Genomic DNA, 21981 nt, shown 5'->3' on the forward strand with positions numbered 1-21981 from the left:
AACAGCTCAGATGCCTGATTCTGTTGAATCATCTTGCCTTTACTCAATAGCTGTGTTAGTTATCAAGAAATGAAGTCAAATGAAATAAGCAGTCCTCCCATAGCACTCTGTATCTTTGCATTGTCTTAGTTAGTTATTCATAAAATAATAGAATGGCTTAGTTGGAAGGAACCATAAAGACCATCTGTGTCCAGCTCCATCCCCGTGCTGTGGGCTGGTGGCCATCCAAAATATCAAGCTACCCAGGGCCCCATCCAGCCTGGCCCAAATGCCCCCTGGGATCTGGCACCCACAGCTTCTGTGGGCAGCCTGTGCCAATGCCTCACCGCTCTCTGAGTGTAAAATTCCCCCCTTAACATCTAATCTAAACCTCCACTCTTTTATTTTAAAGCCAGTTTTCCTTGTCCTCTCCCTCCTGCTTTATAAGCTCCCCTCAAGTAGTGAAAAGCCACAATGAGGTCTCTCTGGAGCCTTCTCTTCTCCAAGCTTAACAAACCCAGCTCCTTCAACCTTTCTTTGTAAGAGTGGCACTCCTGTCTGCAGATTTTAATTGAATTTATTTTAAGTTCAAAAAAGTTGGCTGAACAGAAATATTTGCACCATGTTTTGAAAATGCTGCTGGAGATATTTTATTACAGCACAACATATTCTTACCTTCTTCAGATAGTGTGGTAGAGTGGGCAAAGAAATAGAGTGCATATGTCAGAGCACATGAATGAGAATACAATAATTCACAACAGATCTGAGGTATGGGGAAAAAAAATTAACAGCAAGATGCGTGCAATAATTTCTGTAGTTGTACAGTAATGTTATTGGTAATCAGTTCTAGTGACTATAGGGCAACTTTATTTCCAATGTACTTTATGAAGATTAATTAACACTGGTAACTGGGCTTCAATTATCCTCCCACTGCTGTTTTTATATTGCGCTTGCTCAATGCTGAAGTTAATTTCTAGGTCCAAATTTCACTGCTGTATTTTGTTTGACCTTGGACAAGTGAGCCGGTTGATCACAGTTACAGGGTCAAAAAGTCAAATGAGTCGTTTTTTTCCCATAGTAAGCAATAGAATCACAGAAAGAATGGATAGATATTTTTTAATACTGTGCTTTAGTACACATTTAATTTTGATGAATGAGCCCTAGACAGAGTTTGAACCTATGAACCCTCATTATGAATCTGTCTAGGGCACAGTGGGTTCATTAGTCACTCCAATAGAAATGTATCAACAAACTTACTGAGGTTTTTATCGTAATGTCCTGTCTGATATTTTTATTTGAAAGAAGATTATGTTTAAAATACCGTATTAAATATTGTTTTTAACATATGTAAAGTCTAAAACGCAATTTGAATTATTGGTTTCTTAAGTATCTTTTCCACGTGCTGATCTGTAACTATTTAGTTAATTATTTTCCTATTGCAGTTCAGGTGTTGCACAGTTAAAGCCTTTCAGCAAAATAAATGCAGTCTTCCAGCATACATTTCTTCACACGTCCAGAAATTAATAGTTTCTAGACTGAGATAGACTCCTTGCTTAAAATGACACTTGAGAAAGAAATAGTCTAAATGAGTCAAGACAGCACCTAAATTTAAGGTAAAAAGGGTTTTGTGTTTTGATTTTTTTTTTCTTTTGGATGGATCTCCATTCATAATGAAAAAGTTTTGTGAATTATAATGGCACTATTTGAACACATCTGCTTCAACCATGCGACGTCACTCAAGAGATGGGCTAACCTGCAGATGTGTTTTCAAAGCCGTAAACAAGCTTCACAGACACCAGATTGCAGTATTGAAAATAGGGGTATCCTCTGTATGCATGACTCATCCAATGAGTCATCAGATCCAATCTAAATAACACAGTTCAGTGGCTCATGAAGGCCAAAGAGTAAAATAAAAGAAACCAATCTGTAAAATTCTGTGGATGTAATATATGTCTCTCAACATTTCTCAAGCACAAGTTTGTGAAAAAGTGATTTATTGTTTGAAAAGGTGATTTATTGTTAACTATTTATACAACCTCCGTAACTAATGATGGAAAGAAAGAAGAGGAGGAGGAATACTGGGGGAGATAATTCTAGGAGACTCTGAATATTCAGAATATTTATTTCACACGTTTTGAAACAAAGCATTCTGGTACAAATGAGCATTCTGGTACATCCCATTGAGATAAGGGATGTTATCTTTAATTGCAAACCCAAATAACTGCTGTTTGTTTGTTTTTTTACTACTAGGGCTCTAGGTACCAACCCTTTACACTGTGACTGCAACCTCCGCTGGCTTTCCGAGTGGGTGAAGGCAGGGTACAAAGAGCCAGGAATAGCCCGCTGCAGCGGGCCAGAAGCCATGGTGGACAGGCTGCTGCTCACCACACCAACTCACCACTTCCAGTGCAAAGGTAGGCACAAGCAAACAGTTGTTTCCTATTGCTTTTCGTAGTACACAACTCTTTATTTTTATACTCTTGCAAGCTGCTTGGCATTAAAGTGAGTTTGGGAGAAGTTGCTTGGCCTTCGTTTAATGAAGCATCAGACTGCATTCGAGTTGCATTTTGAAGTGTTCTTCCACAGAGTTCAGTTAACTGCACCACGGGAAAGAAAAACAGCAACCCTCCAAAAAGTTAGTATTGCTGCTGTTGGCACCAGATTATGCAGGAGCAAATTAGCATAGAGGATATTGTGAGTTAGTTGAATAAATAAACTGTTATTGGCCTTCTACCTACAACAGGCAACTTTGGTAAAATAAGGGACATTTTAAAATGTAGACTTGTCTAGGTTTTATGTACATACATTTGAAAACTAAGAATTCATGTGGAAAGCAGATATTTACCGAAATTATATTTTTATTTGAAGATACGCAAACAACTTTATGTCCTCACCAGCTCTGTATCAGAAACTGTATATTATGGAAAATCTTTAATGTCTGAATTTAGTGTACTTTCAGGACAGCGCGGAGGTGCAGCTGTTAGCAATTAGGTGTAGTCATGGACAGGATTACTGCGCATTAGGGAGCAGTCAGTAAAAGATAAGGAGTACATTTTCTTGTGAAGAAAGTAAATAGTATATAGTTGAATGTAGGGTAGGTAAGACTCGTATTCTTATTGTAAAAGGAGCTTTGGAGGTTTGCGCAGGTTGCCACCAAGTATATGAATATCAGAAAATCACAGAGTATGCTGAGTTGGAAGGGACACACCTTGCCCATCAAATGCAGCTGCTGCCTCCACACAGGACCGCCCAAATCTGACGGCAGCTCGAGGCCATCCCACCGCCATTGGAGCTGTGCCGTGCCCACCATCCTCTGGGCAGAGCCTTTCCCTCACCCCCACACACCTCTCCCCTGACACAGCTCCACGCCATTCTCTGGCTCCTGTCACTGTTACACGGAACAGAGCTCAGCACTGCCCTTCGCTCCCTGTGAGGAGCCACAGCTGCCCTCAGCCCGCTCTGCTCTGGGCTGAGCAAACCCAATGCTCTTGGCCACTCCTCACACACTGTGCCCACAGACCCTTCCACATCTTTGCAGCCCTCCTTGGGCCACTCTGTAATAGCTTTATATCCTTGTGTTGTGGCACTCAGACTGCACTCAGTGCTCAAGGTGAGGACACTCCAGCACAGAGCAGAGCAGGAAGGCATTTTTATACTGTCCCACACACCATCAGTCCGGTGTGTATTGCCAACATTGATTAATAGTGATTACTTCAGAGGAAAATTGAAGTATTCTCATAACAGACGATGCTGGAACGAACCAAGTCATAGTCAAAGAAACTTCAGAATCTGCATATCCACTAGTGGGTTTGGATCGCTGATTGACAAGCCTGAGGTCAATTTTATGGCCTCTTATATGTATTTTTAATAACTGTAAACTTATAATTTAATTACTCTGAATGTCTTTCTCAAAACTATCAGAACTCTAATTACAATCATCATAACTTCAGGCTTTATAATGGTCCTTAAAATGTGAAATGCAATTATTCCCTAAATGTTAAAAATACCGAATAATGTACTTGTTCACACCAAGTCAAACGAAGAAAATGGTTGTGTGAAACAAGTTTAATGCAACAGGAGAAGGCCAATGAATTTTTCATTTTGAAAATGTCATGTATCAGTAATTAGATTCACTTTCTCTCTAAACAAAACATGCAAAAGATAAGTGAGTCCACAATTCTGCCTGTTAAAACAGCTGTATCATTTTTATATAAATACTAGTTAGGTCCACCAGAAAGCTGTTGGGTTTTCTACTGGCCTAGCTGTTTCCATCTCTGCTTTTATCTCAATAGGAAAGGAGAAAAAAAAGTTGTTTCAGAGGCAGTCTTTGTACAGGCAGATGTTGTTGATGGTATGAGTGCGTTTCAGTATATTCCAAGAAGCTCCACACCCTAGTAAAATTCATCCTTTTTCAATACAATGCATGTATTTTGAAAAGCAATGCACGATTTTGTAATCTGACAGTAACTGAACCTATTTCCCATGTGCACATTTATTATTGTACTCCTCATGCTGTTCCACTGGGACATCAGTGATGTTCATTAGTGGTAAAGTGACAGAATTTATTACAGTGTGAAGCACACATTTGCCCTTGGCCGGGAGACATTTACCCTGCACCACATGACAGGGATGGTGCATCCTCAGTTCATACTGCAGCTGCATGGTCTCTCAGCTAAAAATGCTGAGCTGTAGCTGTGGCACGAGCCTGTGGCAGGAGAATGACACTATCTGTGGGATAACACGGATTGTCCAATGGTATGTCCATACTTCTGACTGTGTAGATTCAGTCCTTTCCCCAACATTGCTCAGATGGGGCTCAGTGGTGGCTGAAATGTCACTCACCTCAAAAACGCTTGGGTCACTGCTGCAGATGTCATCCCACACTGAGCATAGTTGTGCATAGATATCCTCTGTGGCCTCCAGTAGCTTTTAAATTCATATATACATATATATATATATATATTATATATATATATATAAAGTAGTTCTTGTTAAAAATCACGTTTTTAGTATGTGACTGAGCAGAAGGTTACGTCTCAGCAGAGCCAATAAAATAAAAGTATGTGATGTGGAAGTCATGCAAACTCATCTCTGCTTTTTATTAAATTGCCCTCTTAGTGATGCAGTAGAGGAAAAGAATGTGCTAGACTGGGGGCATTGTGCTGTATGAATTTATAAACCAAATCCCCAAGGGCAAACTAATGAACTACTTAAGTGCTTGGAACTAACAGTGTTCTTATTAGCTCCTATATTGATTAGCTTTGATCTGTGCCATAGGAATAACTGGAAAATGTACGTTTGTGTATTATAAAATAAATAAATAATGAGTTCTGGCTCAGTAACCTCCAAATCGAGTTGAAGAGCAACACTGATGTTTCTCCTGAGCACCCTGCACAGCCACCTGCCTGCGTTCTGGGAGGAGCCAAAGGGTAGCAGCTCACATTTGTTGCACTTCACCACCGACAGTGTCAGAAATCCAAATGCTATTTCCTCTTCCTGTTTTAACTCCAAGTTAAAAATGCGTGACATTTAGTTAGACACAAAACCCAAAGGTAGAAGAGGAAGACAACAAACTTTTCTTTCATTTTTTGGATTTGTTACTTCTTGTTTATTTTTATATTATGTTGCATTTTGCTCTGCAATTAACTGTGCTGCTTTTATTAGCCATGTTGACCCTGCCATCATTCTGAGATCAGGATATAGCCTTTATACAGCAGGCACTTTTCAGCTGAGACTCCTTGGTACTGATTTCTCTGATGTTCTTAACCCCCTGTTGGTGCCATGCTGGTATTCAAAGTGAACAATGTGGGTTTGTATCTCACAGAGGACAGCCCAAAGCAAATTCCTGACTGAGAGGGAGATCTTTTCATCTTTGATCTTTGTAACCCTCTACAGCTCTACCTGCTCTCTAATGTCAGATGTAAGCTTATATTCTCCACTTTGAGGATGCATCACAACTTCCTCCTGATATCTCTTATCATTCAGTAACAGAAGGCTTGTGTCCACTCCGGATCACATGGGACCAATTTTAAGAGATTTTAAAATGTATTACCTTAAAAATGAGATAAAGTTGTTTTAGGTCTTTTACTGTCAGATGTAATTGAAGCCCCTTTGAAGTGCTCAGCTTTATTTTTTATGTGTAAAAGCTGTTAACTCATTAATATTTGAAATTTAGCCACTAAAAAATCACCATTTTCTTAACCATAAACTTAGCAGTCTGAATTAACTTTCTGTAACATATCAACAATAAAATATTTGTTGATTTGGTTTCCCAAATTATTTGATATTGTTTTAGTCTGTGTTCAGCTTCCTGCTTGTCCACAAGTATCACCAATCTCTTAAAAAATACGGCTTATTACGAGTTTTAAAAATGGGCGTGCATATTTACCTGCATGCATTTACGTATTTGTGTGTTTAACTTTGTTGCACTTTGCCAAGGTGTCTGAATGTTGGTGATCTTTCTTCTGGGTGGAACAGGAGGAAAATAAGTTTTAAACTCTATTAAAACTAAGGATGGTAGAAGACTTTGCACCTAAACAGTCCCATAAGCCTCTAACTGAATCTTCCTTACGCATGTTTTTCATTTCTACTGTTGCATCTGCACTTTCATTCTTGTTACCAGCCATAGAAATGACATGTTATAGTTCCCTAGGGATTGCTGTTGCAGAATTTCCAGCACTGAGAGAAGGAAGAATTGCTGAAAGCCGTATATATATAAGCCCATTCTCTGGAGATTTCCAGTGTGTTTTTTCAGAGCTGATGTTTCCATGTGCAGGAGAATATAAGCAATGTTGAGAGTTACCCAGCTCTTGCTTTAAGTGCTTAAAATCTTCATAATCCCTGGGAATCCCTCATGCTGTTGTGTAATGTTGCACCCACAGTATGTGCATGTGTACCAACACAGGGTGAATACTACATTAGGGAAAAATGTGAGCGTGGAAAGTATTAATTTTGTAATCCAGTTCTCTCTTAATACACTGTATTTTGCCCTTCCAGAGCCGGTAGATATCAGCGTTGTGTCCAAGTGTAACCCCTGCCTCTCCGATCCGTGTAAGAACAATGGGACATGCAGCAACGATCCAGTGGAGTTTTATCAGTGCACCTGCCCTTTTGGCTTCAAGGTATGACTACAAATGAACTACATGAAAAGCAATAAAGTATCCTTCATCCCTTCTGCTTTCTAATTGTTGTACCATGAGAAGTCAATTTTACAGGCAACTGAGTTCAACAGATGCCTTACTCAGACAGATTGCGTGTGACCTTTCAACTGTTCTCCAGATTTTTATCCTGTGTAATAGGAAAGGCATTTCTTTCTCCTTGTACCATGACTGTACAGATGTACCATGACCAATATGCTCTAGCTGACCTTGCTTTGAGCATGACTAGATGATCTCCAGAGATTCTTTCCAACCTTGGGCATTCTCTGGTTCTGTGATGTAGACATCCATATGAAATGGCCAGTTGATTTTATCTTCCTTTTCTTTATTTGCAAACACCAAGATAACTGTTTCATAGGCTACCTTGCTAAAGGGAATGCAGTTCAGATGAGAATTAAGGACCAGTTTCATCCATCCACAGTGACAGGGTGGGCTGCTTGCTAGCTTGCATCCATCTCACACAGACTGATTAGCAATAAAGTGGTAATTGATCAGAGACGTTGCTACAAGCCTCAACTGTCTCTGACTTCTGAGTATTGTGTGTATAGTGATCTGAAAATGTAGAATTCTGTAGGTGGAATTCTGTAGATGTAGTGTTGTGAGTGTGCAGTGTCAGTTTCTAGATAACAGCTACGAAAATTGGAAAACTATGCCATTGAGTAATGTCATTCCTTCAGTAGTGATATATAAATCCCTTTGTTAACACTGCACCATGAGAGCTTAAGGCTACCAAAACTTTTTTTCAGAATTGATAACTCTGGAAACCTAGCTCAATAGTAAGAAGCTGAGGGATTAAATATAAGTAATAAACAAGGCATATGATTGTTCACAGGCTCTAGATAGGACATTATGGGCAGAGAAGTAGGTTGCATCTTGTAAACTGTGATTATATTTACCTCATTGGATATTTCTTACAGAGTCTTAGTTAGTTAAAGCAGATGTTCATAAAACAGAGTAATGAGAACTATAGAAAAGAAAGGTTATAACCAGACATATATAAAGAAAGCAAGCACAAATCCCTTTGCATACATTCCAAGTAGGATTTGGGAATTAGTTGGAGCTGATGATATCGCCATTTCCCTTCTGTATCTACTTAGGGTACATTGCTGATCATAGATACATTGTGGTGGATCCCTGAAACACTGGATGAGAGAAGATGTAAAGCTCATTTCTTTTTCATTCTAATGCCCCCGTGTCTAGTACTCAAGAAAATACAAATTCTCTTAAAATGAAAAATCCATTGATAATTTCGTCTCCTTAAAAATCCTCCTATCTATTGGCATGTCAACCTGAAGTTTTTCCAGGACATTAAAGACCACACTGTCAAATATTCATTCATCTAAAACTAACTAGTCAGTAACAATTGATTTGTCTTTATGATGGGGAAGCTGTATCTGTTTAAACTCCGGAGGTTAATAGATTAATGGTCATTCTAATTTGATGTTTAACATGAACTAGGTTAAACTCTTCATATGGGGCTAAGCGACTGCTAGGATAACTTCAAAAGTAAGTTTTCTAAACTATCAGGAAAATATATAAATCTTTGTTTATCTCTTACTCTGTAATGCACACATGCTAGAAGAGATGCTAGGGTTATTCAGAGTAGAATTGTGTTGGCTAGGAGAATATCTTTCCTTTGCCCTTATTTTATCTTTTTAATGTATTCCTGTATTAGCAAATCCACTAGTATACATGCATTTATATTAATAGAAGACATGTTTATAAAGGAAGGATTTATTAGCAAAGAATAATCAAGAATAATCCTCTAGTTTTATTAGCAGTAATTTTCTAATGTACATTAGACCTCAGTACATCATTTTACTTAGAAAGGTTTTGATAAACTCTTGAACTCGGTTTAAACATCTCATAGAGCATCCAACTTTTCTCTCTCATGCACTTTCTTAAGTAATGTGCAGTGTGTGAATGCAAAACCCAAAACCACTTGTGTGTTTGTGAGCACCAGGTTATCATCCAAGCATGGCATGGAGCAAACAGACCCAGGCATGGCATTTAGCACAGAGTTTAAAAATAGAGACTGGATAACAGCATAGGGAGAATCGGGGGAAATTTAATAAGCAAAAATGAACTCTTTGTCTTTACCACAGGTTTTTGAGTAAAAATGAAATTTGACAGGTCCAAATGCAAACCATATGAAAGGAGCACTCTATCTACCACGCAGTTCTCCACCAGAGATTCATGCTAATTCAATAACAATACCTTGCTTCCTTCTCACCAGCCAGCAGCAAACAACTTTCTCCATCTGGAAGCCATTTCCCAAACCTTGATAAATTGCCCTAAATCTGCCCTCTCAGCATTTGTTTTTCCTTGTTTGATGTAGACTTTTAAAAAATCCTGTGTGGAGGAGTTTATATCAATAATGTGAAAAACCCACCTTTTTTTTTCTTTTTTCCAAATGTAAGCTCATTCAAATAAGATAAAGGCTTTACAATGTTCTCTGGGAAGGGATAGATAGCTACAGACTGTTCTCTGGGGTTCCTATCCTCATACAAGCCTTCAGAAAAAAACAGTTGGCCAGCTAGCAGTAAGCAGCTCAAGCGACCAGATACCAAACGAGTGCTTGATGGGGTCAGGAACTTCTGCCATTTACTGGGATAGCAAAAGTGGATAGCGCTATTTTTTTTACTGTTACACTGAAGATGGTCTGATCTCTTACTTTTCACGATCACAACATGTTTTTCCTATTGAATGTGTACTTTATGGGGGTTGTAGCACTGTGTAATGCTGCCTGTGATAGGTGTGAGTGAACATCAAAGTGAGGTAACTGATGGACCACCTGAGCTGAGAGGCCAGTGGCCAGGTGGTTCTGTCTGATGAGGACAGAAGAAACCGTTTGCTTTCTTAGGAAAGGGGCTGGCTATAGAAAAGCCATGGTCAAACAGTGTTTTTGTAGTTCTCCTTTGGGGACAGAGCCCCAGAGCTAGTAGGAGAGTGCCACATGAGGTGAGTGTGGGCTGTGCCACCTGGAGCCCCAGGGTGCTCTGGCAGGAAACGTCTGTTAGTGTTACCAAACCTGTGTTTTCAGATTAAACACAGGTGTAGGTGTAATTATCCAGTGTTGTGGTGTTTGTTTTTTTTTTTTCTCTCCATAGCTTTCTTTGAATGATTATTTAAATAATGCGTGTGGTTTAGGTTGTGTAGTATGATTACAAATGGAGAAGTGAAGCTTACTTTTGCTTTAAATGCTGCTGGCCATCTGCATCATGAGTGTATGTGTGCAGCTGGTGAATAGATAGCAGCACTGTGCTAATTCATTTATCCTCCAGCATGTGGTTTTTCTGTAACCTCAATGGTATTGTCAAGTATATGGATGTCAGAATTCAACAGAGTAATCAAACCTGCAATCAATAAGCCATTGAGAAAGGATTTACTTGAATAGCTACAGTAAAACCTAAGGTGAGCAAAACAAATGCGGTGTTTTGCCACTGTACTCAGAAAATTCCCTTTGGGTTTATTGTTTTGGTTTTTTTTTTTAATTCTTATTTTGGTGGAGGGGCTGATTTTTATGTTTTTCACACTTATTTTCTTAAAACATTGGTAACAACAAATGAAGGAAAGATATTTTCATTCTTCAAGATAGAATTACTTGTAGAAATGGGGAATGAAAGTTAAAAATACATCTGTGTTTTATCTGAAATGAAATGAAATGTTTGATCTGAAATGAAAAAACTTTGTCAACCTGGAACACGCCATGAATTGCCTGCCCAGGCATTGCCACAGCCTCTTTGGTTACTCAGATAAATGGGAGCCTGAGCTCCTGGGATGCAGAGATTTTTGTCATCTCTGGGTTCTGGTATTGCTGACAGCTGTCTGAAATCAGTATTTCACATGGTCCACACTTTGGGAAACAGATGCTGGTGTGTCTGTGGTAGAGCTGCTCTGTAAATTTCACCCAGCTCTCTTCTCTTCCTTGGTGAGTTCAGCCAGTGTCCTGGCTTCTCTAGCAGCACTGCAGTATCCTGAGGGTTCAACCAATTTCTCCAGTCATCCAGAGTGACAGATACAATTGAAAAAATTCTGGGTAAAGCTCTTGGGCTTTGGAAAGACAGTATGCATTGCAGCCAGACTCTTGTGGTGGGAGGCATTACAGCGAAGCCAGAATGATAGTGAGGAAGCTGGCTCCAAACTTCTGCTAGAAATTTGGCTCTTCTTCCCCCCAACCCTCTGCGCCAAGATTTTGTCCCTGAAAACAGGGTTAGAAATTGAGAATCTCAGAGTAGAAGAGTGTCTGTGGGATATGTGAGATTTGTGTCTGTCACATGCTGTACGCAGATAAGACTGAGGTGCCAGCAGACAGATGTAGCCAGGCAGAAGCTGTAACTGCTCAGCACAGGGTTGACAGGCAGATAACATCAGTACAGACCTGTCCTACTATTAGCATGGGCTCAGTGCTGCACTGGCCATGTCATTGTCTCATGAGGGTGCACATGGCCCTGCATTTGCTTGGAGCATGGGCAAGAAAAGTTTGCCGTACTTGTTCTTCACCCTGTTTTGACATAATGTGAATAACCTCTTGGAGTCCAAAGATAATGATTGTTTTAGTAATAACATAGAACGGGCTTTAAAATGTAGATAGCGTATGTTATTTCATGTCCAGCTGTTCTGGACAGCTCTTACACCACAAGGCTGAGGCAGTGCAAGTTTTTTCCAGTGGGTCAGTTTCTCAGTAATGCTGATTTGGTTGGGGTTCTATGAAACTGAGTGGAGGGTTTGGCTACTGATGCATGCCAGCTATGTGAGAGTCCATGTCAGCCCTTGTTTGTTAGGCTAATACTGGTTGGAAATGTATCTTCTTGCTTTTGTTTCTTTGGAGCTATTGTCGTATAACTCCCCATATACATCATTCAGTGCACAGATTAAAAACCACAAGTTGCAATTGCATATGGAGGGAAAATTGGAAGGAACTCATAAACCAGCCTGCCCTCATCTATGTGGGATGGGAGAACAAACATCTTTGCCTTCACGTATTGCTCAGTCCTGGCTCTTTTATTTCCCAATGTCAGGGCTGGGAGGACAGATGTAGGAATGTAAGCTCAGTGCCAAGTTTTCATATGAAGAAATCAACATGGCACAATACTGTTTTTGTGAGCTGATTCTGCCTTGAACTCTCATTGTGATAATTTCTCCTGGAGCGTGTGTTTGTGTGATCTGAGGTATTCTGCTTTTTATTTGTTTGTTCAAACCATATTTAAAATACTTCTTAATGAATGTTGAAGAAGCATTTTTCACTCTTGGTAAAATAATGCAGGAAGCCCTTGGGGATGTGAGGCAACGGGTGGCCATGTAAAATGAGTAGACCTGTATTTATGTATGAATTTTTAGGGCAAGGACCAGTGTCAGCAGTGGGTGGCTGTAATCTCATCTAATGCTCCCCAGGGGGTTGGGGGGAAAAACAGCAGAAATGGCAGTATTTTCCTGTGTGCCTCCTCCTTAAAACTTGCTGTGCATCAGACTTGTGTTTCTTTCTGTTTGCCCTTGCTATTTTAGTAGGTTTAAAGAGAATGGAGATATGCAGATATGAATTCAGAAGAGCATAAAAATGAAAGGCTTAAGGAGGGATTACTGCCTGGCTGAAGGCGGCAAGGCATGCTTACACCCACCGCAAACCCCGTAAAAAATGTAATAATGTATTCTGGCATGCCCTAATGAGGGCTCTTAATAATAAAGCCAACTCTAAAGAAGTATTTCCATTTGTGTTAGGGCAGCAAGAAAGCAGATGTTGAGCAGCTTCAGGCATTTCCTTTGCTTGTTCAGGAGAAGGAGCCAAGCAGTGAAGTTAAGCTGAATTGTAAGCCATACCCACCAGTGGGCATCATCATCTTCATTCCCTTGGCAGTGAGGATTATTCCTCCCACTTTGTTTTTACTACTGCTTTTTTGATCTAGTACAAATTGTCATGAGAGACCAGGCTTTCAGTTAATCTTTTCCCAGAGTACAGAACTTTTTACTGGCTTTTAGGCTAGATTTTAGGCTCTTCTTATGTTTGCCTGGTCCTGTTACACTAAATAACAGTTTTTCCTCCTCTGTGGCTTGCCTGTCATTCAGGTGATTACTGGTTGCTATAACTTTGCTTAATCAAGGTCTCTTTAACCAGCTCTTAATCTTCAGCATCCCACAATTTTTCCACGTAATTGAATCAGTTGAAGTAGTTGGTTACAGCTGAAAATCCTTGTTGTTGGATTTCCCTGTGATTGTCTGCCACCTGTCATCCTTGAGGCTTTCTTGAGATTGGCCATAGTAAGGATGTGAGAGATGATTCAGAGAACGTGAACGGAGGTTGCCCTGCCAGGCCGCTTGCCCTTTGGGGATGATGGAATTGGTGAAATTCCTGTAAACAGGCAAAGATGAAAAGAAAAGTTTCTTTATAGTGTAAGAGTAAACTCTTTCCTGTTAATTGAAATGATATAAATACCAGACTAGCTAGAGAATGATTTCTGTGTAGGGGTAAGTGCACTGCTGCTAGAGTCAGCACAGAGCTGTATGCTCTTGGTTCCTTCCAGCCAGTGCAGGGCAGCAATTATCCCCACAGCCTGGGAGTTCCTTCCCTGAGCTTCTGAGAGCCTCTGGAATATATGCTAGACGTGCTAGTGCTCATTTTCATGGTGGGTATGTTTGATTTCTTTAGTAATCTGAAAAAAAATTGTTTACATGTTTGTTTGCATTAGAAAACATTATTTTCTTCTCTCTGTTAGCATTAGTTCAGTCCACTGTCATAATTTGATTTATGGTTTGGTTTATTCCAGACAGGGTTGCTGGTACTTGTGGATGGGCATTCCTTGTAGGGGAAGCCTTACAAAGCTTTCACAAGCAAAACAAATTACAGTAATAAAAGGTCTCATACTGAAATACTGCTACAGAATTGTCCCACACCAAAATGCTGCATCCTGAAAAGATAGTGAAACACCAGCAAAGACTTCTCCTATGTGACTGTGGCTCTTCAAGTACCTTTATTTATTTCAGAAATTTACTGAGTGGTTTGGGGAGGTATTTTAATCACATAGGCCCTTCCTCACTGTAGCTTTCCTTGAGTTTCTGCATGTGATGTGCCCCTCATCTCTCAGGCACATTCTGTGTTCAGTTTCTTAAGAGTTAAGCACAGGTCCATTGCCATGAGTAGTAAGTTTAAAATACAACTACTGTGTTTTCTTTAATTCCCTATTTCTTATTCATATGGACTGTGTTTTCTATACAAATGCTTGGTTTTTATAGCTCTGTATCCAGTGTTCACGTTCACTGGCTTTTGATAGCCTGAGAAGAAGGATTTTATTGTCAGTGCAAAGTGTTTTAAAATAAATAAGCCCTTTGGTGTTCTAAAGGTACTGAAAACATTGTTCTCGTTCATGCGCGTGCACAAATTCTCAGTGTTGATAATTCTCTCCTTCATCTCCCAGCACATTCACACAGCGCATCAGACAGAGCTGATCTATCAACCTTAGAGGCTCTACCTGCTCCATCCAGTTTTATACCTCTGGACTAAGTTCAGATATGTGCTATGTGAATCAGCTCTGTGATAGATTGATGAAAACCCAAAAGACCATTGAAACCCAAATGTCAGTGTTAGGAGAGGTTTAGAAGGACAATCAGAATTTACATCAAAATTTGCAAAATAAACCTCGGATGTCCACTGAGAATGAACATTTGTAATTTTCGGAGAAGAGCCAGGGCTTTTAAAAAATAAGATGATGAATCTTTGCACTTTGACTTTGACAGGCATATTCTCAATTACTAGCTACTGAGGTAATGGGAGGTGTATTATATTCTGGAGGATCATAAATCTTACTGATTTAAATAAAATGAGGCTTAAGAGAGCAGAGTTCGCCTAATTTGCTATAAATTGACGATTGTGATTTATTAACAAGGACAAGTAAGTCACTAAGAAGTGCTGCTGCCATGCCCGATTATTGTTTAATCAGGTGCCAGATGAAGCTAGACTGGCAAAGATGATAACTATACAGTGCTGAAGATGATGGGATATAAGTAACTATTATCTGTATATTTACTTCAGATATTAATACTGGGAAAGTTTTCAGAGGCAGTTAAATCAGCCAAATGGTAGGGGGTGCAGCAACAAAAGTAATATCAGTATATCTTCTATTATCTAACTTCAGTATAATGTAGCAAATACTGTTTTTCACAATGCTTGTGGACAGTGTTTGGATTTGTCATATTTCTGGGTCAATGTGTAAATTTAGCAGTATAAAAACGGTAATGAATTTAAAAAAAAAGAAAACAGAATTGTGTAAATAAATTCAAATTCATTTTAATTTTTTTTTTTTTTCAAAATCAGAAATGGGTAAAATGTATTAATTTTTCAAGTTAAATTAATTGACTTGTAAACAGCAAATGCAAGAAGGGGCACTTTTATTACTGTATTGTGACAGAAGAATACAGAGAAATAGTAAATTCATAACCACTGTGAGTATGCTAAGCTAGAGGCATCTGCGGGGTGGATCTCTGTAGCAAGGTCTGCATTCAGAAAGGAGAGTCATAACCTCTCTGCAAACAACAGATGATCAAAATCTTTCTACTTCCACCTGGCAATCTAAGAGCAGTCTGATCCAAAATTACTGTGATATTACCCGTGTTTTGCCAAATAATTTGTGTATGTACCTAAGCAGATGGATGTAACATACACCCTGCCAGCTCTTGTAGTTGTTTGACCTTGCCAATGAGCGTCATCTGCATCTTTTCCAGATTGAGGCTTAGCCATTACATTCACAGCCAGAAAGAGCATAAATAAGGAAACAGTACCACCTGGATCAGCTGAAGAACTTCAGACTACTGTATGCAGATTATCACTGTGTGATGTCTACATATATCTTTATTTTAGTCAATCAATTAGGAATCAGTTTCAAGTGGTTTCATTGCTAAAATGGCAGTAGTGTGAATCCCAGTGCTGTGTTCCTGAGTCCTTCCTAAGACACAGTTAAAGACGCCACTAGGTAAAGACTGTAGCATGAGTTTATACCTTATTATATAGCTGAATGCCATAACTTCAAGAGAGCCTTTTATTTCAGTTCTCACTTTCTTATGCATGAAAGAAGCAAAACTCAAGTCAAAAAGCTATTCTAGATTTTAAACTGAATTTTTTGAGTGTCTGTGTCTCCTATTGTTTCTGAGTGTTCTCCCCTCTCTCTTCTCATTGCATTTCACCTCGTTCTTTTATACAAAGCACCAGGAATCAAGCCTTGCTTACATACCATGCTTAGCCCCTCATTCTGCTATTAGACCTCTGTAGGTCTGAATGTCTGAACAAGTGCCACTGACATATGCAGATGTTATTTCAACACTCAAACAGTCAATGTAAGTAATTAAAGTTTAAAAAAACACTTTTCAGTCTCTGTTAAAGCAGAACAAAGCTCTGTGTGTGGCTAGAAGTGTCCATTCTTTTTCACAATATTAAGAGGTTAACATTTTAAAGCTAGGAGGTTCTTCAAGTTTGAATAACATTTCTGAATGCACACACATAGAAGACGCTGTATATCTCAGTTTATCTTCTGAGAATTTTCCTTTTAAGCCCCTCATGAGGCACATCTATGCTATCTTTTCCCTTCAGTTAATGAGTACTTGTTAGCTTTTGTCCAGGACACCAATTGGACACGTATATTAATGTTTGCATGACAGAGAGTTGGGTAGGAATGTAAGGGATTAGGTTTGGCATACAGTATCTTTGTAGCTGGTCATTTTTTATTATTCCTTTCCCTAAAACTTTTAACCGTACCTTGAGCATGGTACTTCAGTTGTTTGTGAAAATGTTCTGCTGCTTCATTTGAAATCTCTATTAACTATTTAGTCTTGGTCTACTACTTTTACTAGACACATGAATGCTGCCATCCGCTCTCTGCTTATACCATCTAAATAACACTCTACTTACTGTTAACAACTTAAATGAATTCCAGTATTTTTTCTTCTACAGTTCTTTTTCCAGCATGCTTTAAAACACCAAAGTCATTGAACAAGGCTGTCATTACCTGCAAAGAGGTATCCCTGTTCTCAGATGGCTGCAGCCAGGTAGCCTTGTGCCCACCTGTGGGTGTCTCCTTCCTGGGCTGCATCATGTCTGTAGTGCAGCCAGTAGCAAGAGCCTTCTGTTCCAGGGAGCTTTGGCCCCACACCTGTGGCATGCTGTGTTGCTGCCTCTGTTCTGTGCTGGCTGCTGTTAGAAGGGGTGAAGGATCACTCCGAAGTGGGCAGAGCTCAGGTCTCTGCCGTGTGACCGTGAATGAAGATTTCAGCCTGCACAAAGCTGTCAGCTGTGAAAATTAATTTTAAAGAAGTCATTGCACCCAACTGAAATGGTATCAAGCTGTTTTTTAGTCATTTTATCCTTTGTTCTTTCTGCTGAGGTCCCAATTAGCTTTTGCTGCTGCTGCTTGGGTGTTTTGCTGATCGTGATGTAATGTTTTCCAGTACTGGGTACTTGTAAAGGCCAGAATTTGGCACAGCAGCAGCGAGCAACAGCTTGTACACACACTGGTGCCCAGTATGGCTAATTGCTGCTGAGTATGAAGGAGCTGACACTTTTCAAGCATGGTGGATTGCCTGTTCTCATTCACTGAAAATGCAGAGTTGGAGGAGCTCAGCTACAGCCTGAACCAGCTGAGGTACTTCAGATTTTAGAAGTCAGCTGGAATCAGAACATCCATGTCTCTGTTCAGTGGCAGAAGTCTTGTGTTTCACCACATAATGCTTTCCTTTTTTATGAAAAATGAAAGGAATTCTATTAAGTGTTTTGGATCTGATGCTTTCCTATCAAACTAGATAAAAATTTATCACAGCATAAGAAGCTAATTTCTAGAGAGAAATAAAATACTGCACCCAGAGGGACCTTCATCCTCTTCCTGTGGATTGCTGAAGCAGTCATGTTTTCTTTCCTGTCCTTGAAACACAGTCTGTGCCTATACTTCTGGTTCAGGCTTTATTAAGAGGCTCTTCAGCCTTGAAGCAAACATACAATATTCTCATTTGTAAGAACATTTCTTTCTAGGGAATGTATTCAAAGAGTTTTTTCCACTGCAGAGATAAATTAATTTTAGTGATGTTTGACGGTGATTCCACTTTTCCAGGAAGAACGTCCTTTATGTAAGTTGAGACTAGGGAACTGCATTATTCCGTTGAAAGATGTTTCTAAAATGTCTTTGGGCTCTTATGAGTAGTGTCAGTCTCATGCAGAAACAAAATGGCCTTGCTGTGCTATAGATTTACTAGTACCAATTTTTTCTGTAGATTCTCTGCTTTTGGAATCCTTTGGTTATCATAATCTCCAGTGTTAGAGAAACTGCAGTTGTTTTGTGGGCTCTCAAGGTGCTACTGATAAAGTCAACTGAGGGAAGAAGATCCTCAGTGAAGGATTAGGTGGCATTTGCTCATTTATTAGCATGAGTAAACTGAGTCAGAGACTCTTAATTTTCCTAAAGCCAGATAGCAAGTTAGTGTTGTAATTAAGTCTGATTCAGCAACACATTCTGTTTGGTTTCTGTGGTGCTTGAGGCACCAGAAGCCAATAATTCAGCCAAGTTCAGCAAAGAAATGAGAGCCTAGTCCAAGTCATCACAAATTTCACGTGTCAGCGAGAGACTGAAAATGTCTTGCTCTCATTTTAACATTTATTAAATTTTTACAAGAATATTCAAGATAGTCTGAAAAACTACCACAGAAATGATGGGACTGTTTTATACAGTGTTCGACTGTGTTATAAGCCTTCAGAAAAAAATGAATGCTGTGATTTCTTTTTGCTTTACTTCTTGCTTCATTTATCAGCAAAGGATTTAATATCTTAATGGTGGAGAGCTCATATGAAACAGAAGTGGCTGATGTTAATGAAGTATTATAAAACGATCAGTTCTTCAGGGATGCAATCTGAGAAATACAAAAGGTTGCATCTTCCAGCTCCGTGAGGATGGCTCAGTGAAGTAAGCACACACAGATGGACGGACACAGGCGCTGGTGCAGCGGGGTGGCCGCAGATCAGGGCTAATGCTGCGTGGCTCATGGCTGCCAAGTGCTGTGGGCCGCATGGTGCCAAAATAAAACCTGCGTGAGCTTCCCTCGACGCTTCCCAAATCTTCCCTGAGACGCTGGGGGGCTCGGGATTTCAAATGGAAAAGCACAGGCTGCTTGGCAAATGCAGTCCAAATGAAGCAGAACCTCCCTCTGCAAGGTCTTTGCGTGCAGCCTGCACGGCTGCAGTTGGGGAATGAACTTGGGGCAGGGGATTAGCCAGGTACTTCTGTTGTTGTTCGGAAGTGTTTCTCTTCTGATTTAACCAGGCAAAAGGATGTCCCTGTTTTTTTTTTGTATTTACACAAATTTTAAAATGCAAAGCTTGTCTCTCTGGGGAGTGCTGGGAGGAAGTGGTGGTTGACACAGAAAATACAGATTCTTCTACCATTTCTGTAACAAAGCCCCTCTGTGCTGTTGGACAAAGGTATAATTACTGTGTATTGCATTTTTTTCTCACAGTAAGTGGCAGTATGTCCTGCCCAACAGAATACTAAAGATTTCAGTAGTATTTGGGGAACTGAACTGTATGCGACATGGGGAGCCTGGCACTGTGTGTGGACAGACCTGAGCAAATGAACTCTCTAGAGCCGTTCATGCCTCACACTTAGTGGCTGTTGTGGTTTTGTTGTTTTTATGGGGTTTAATGAGGCCATACCAATTTCAAAATGAGTGCTCCAGAGACAAGATGGCTGCTATAATAATACTGAACAGAAAGCATGCACGGAGCATGAGATGTCACGGAACCAGCACAGTCCCTGTCCCAGCAGTTTGTCACCTGCAGACTGGACATGTCATTGGAAACAGGGACACCTATCAAGAGCTGAACATGAATTCCATCTGGTCACTATACAGTGTAAGAGAGAAGTGGCCAGTTATGACCTGTTAGTGTGATTTGACCAGCCTGCTTGGTCTTGGTTCGAAGGGATGAGCAAGAATTCCCAAACTGATACTCAGCCATAGACAAACTGATCAAATTTATCCTACTGTGGTTTTCATGAGAGAGCTACTCCCTTAAAATACACTAGGTCAGGCAGTTGGTCTTCACTCTGGGAGTTTTGAAACAAAGCTAGGGAACCTTTTCTTGTTCAGAATGGAATAAGCCTTTCAAGTAGCTTTGGCATAAGAACATGAGAAATGCCAGTCTGATCTGTGGTGTGCTTACCATAGCTCTCTCTCTGCCTGTAATGCAGGCAGCAGCATATTTTGATTTCTATGGTAAGGACACAAGCTTGGTCAGCACTTCTTTCCAGTTTCCCCACTACCCACCATTGTCCAACTAGGGATGCTGATGTTCGCTGACTGCCTTCCATATCTATTTTGGATCTGTTGTCTATGGATTTGTCTAATGGCTTTCATACTGTCTCACTTTACAGTCTTGTGTTAAAAAATTCCCAGAAGCTCTTATTTTGGCAAACTTTTTTTTTTTTTTTTTTTATCTGTAGTAAGTTTATCTTCTAACATCAGTGATTGCTCCTCTTCTGCTGAGGAGTGTACTGAGTGAGTAACAAATTCTGCATTTACCAGTTCCTTATTTTGTAAACCTCAGTCATATCATTCTCGTCAGCTTTTTTTCTCCAGATTATGTCCTGTTGTTTGTAGTATGTTCTTCTAAATATCTATCTTTTTAAACATTTTGATACTCCTTTTCTGTGCCTTTTCTAACCCCACTGTATCCATCCTGAGGCAAGCTAATCACTGTTAGATATCTGTCAAGTACACTGTTAGGCTTCTCAAAGTCCATTCGTAATTTGGATGTATAGTAAGTGAGAGCACTGAAGCCTCAAAGATGAAAACAGTACTCACAGTTGATGTCTCGGGTGCAGGTATATGGCTGAAGCATCGACACATTCAATTTCCACGACACAGCAATCTTACAAAAATTGAGAGTACAGAAATAATTATTTTAGTGCTCCCTGCTGCTGTACATACCAGGTATTCAAAGTCGGGGAACTGTTGGAAGCTATTGCAAAGGCAGTGGAGAAAGGAGTGGCTTTTGATTAGTGTTGTGAGCAAGGATGGTTGGCAATGGTAGTGTGGTGTTTGGTACTGATAAGTGAAGGCTACAACTGTTATGAATTGGTGTCCTAGGTTGACATCTGCCCTCTGTTTAGATTTCCAGATAGATATACCGTTGTTATTCTTCTAAAGTACAGTATATATAGTGGTTCCTAAACCAACGCTAAAAACCCCAGCAAAACTGACTGAATGAGTGTGTCTCCTTTGATATTTTTCTCATTTTGATTGCAATCATTTATCAGCTTTCCAGTAGATGAGCTGGCAGAGGGCAACTACTAATGGGATCTTCAATAGAAAAAGCAGAGATCTCTTGAACTTCTTGTGATTGCACAGATCCCTTGAGTGCTGTCAGACTTTCAGGTGTCTCTATTCCACCCTACTGTGACAGTAAATGAAAGAACAACCTCTTTGATGTACTTGCCAATTTTACAAATAGCTTTTTCTAATCAGTAGAATATAATGATCGGATAAATATGTCTAGGCTTTGAAAAGCCAAATAAAAAGTCAGTTGGCAGCAGTGGAAAATGTCCAAGCTGGTGAAGTTCAGTTGGAAATAATGTATGTTTTAGGGCAAGTTTTAGGGCAACTGATTCAGTGCTAATATCTCAAACAGGATTCAGTGTGTTCTGTAGATAAACAGCTCTCACAATAAAAATGGATTTCCCTCTTTTAGTTTTGACAATGTGTAGTAATGAGTATGGTGTACTGTTACAGTTTTTAACTGAGCACTTGGTAAATGAGGGTTGACTATGTGGTCCTGTGCTGACTGTGTGTGGCCTTCTGCTTACCTTTGGCCATGATTCAGTCC

The 21981-nt window shown here is 39.8% G+C and overlaps 1 protein-coding gene across 5 annotated transcripts in view; it reads left to right on the top strand.

The window, feature by feature from the left end:
• Positions 1–21981, top strand: part of SLIT3 (slit guidance ligand 3) — a 484215-nt gene that overhangs the window by 409431 nt on the left and 52803 nt on the right. For all 5 annotated transcript variants that reach the window (XM_085236326.1, XM_085236325.1, XM_085236329.1 and 2 more), the window contains 2 exons: positions 2230–2393; positions 6976–7100. In XM_085236326.1, the coding sequence (XP_085092452.1) occupies positions 2230–2393; positions 6976–7100 (289 nt within the window). The remainder of the gene's footprint in view (positions 1–2229; positions 2394–6975; positions 7101–21981) is intronic.

The sequence above is a fragment of the Meleagris gallopavo genome, chromosome 15 (genome assembly GCF_905368555.1).
Source record: "Meleagris gallopavo chromosome 15, MGAL_WU_HG_1.1, whole genome shotgun sequence".
Classification (NCBI taxonomy): Eukaryota; Metazoa; Chordata; class Aves; order Galliformes; family Phasianidae; genus Meleagris; species Meleagris gallopavo.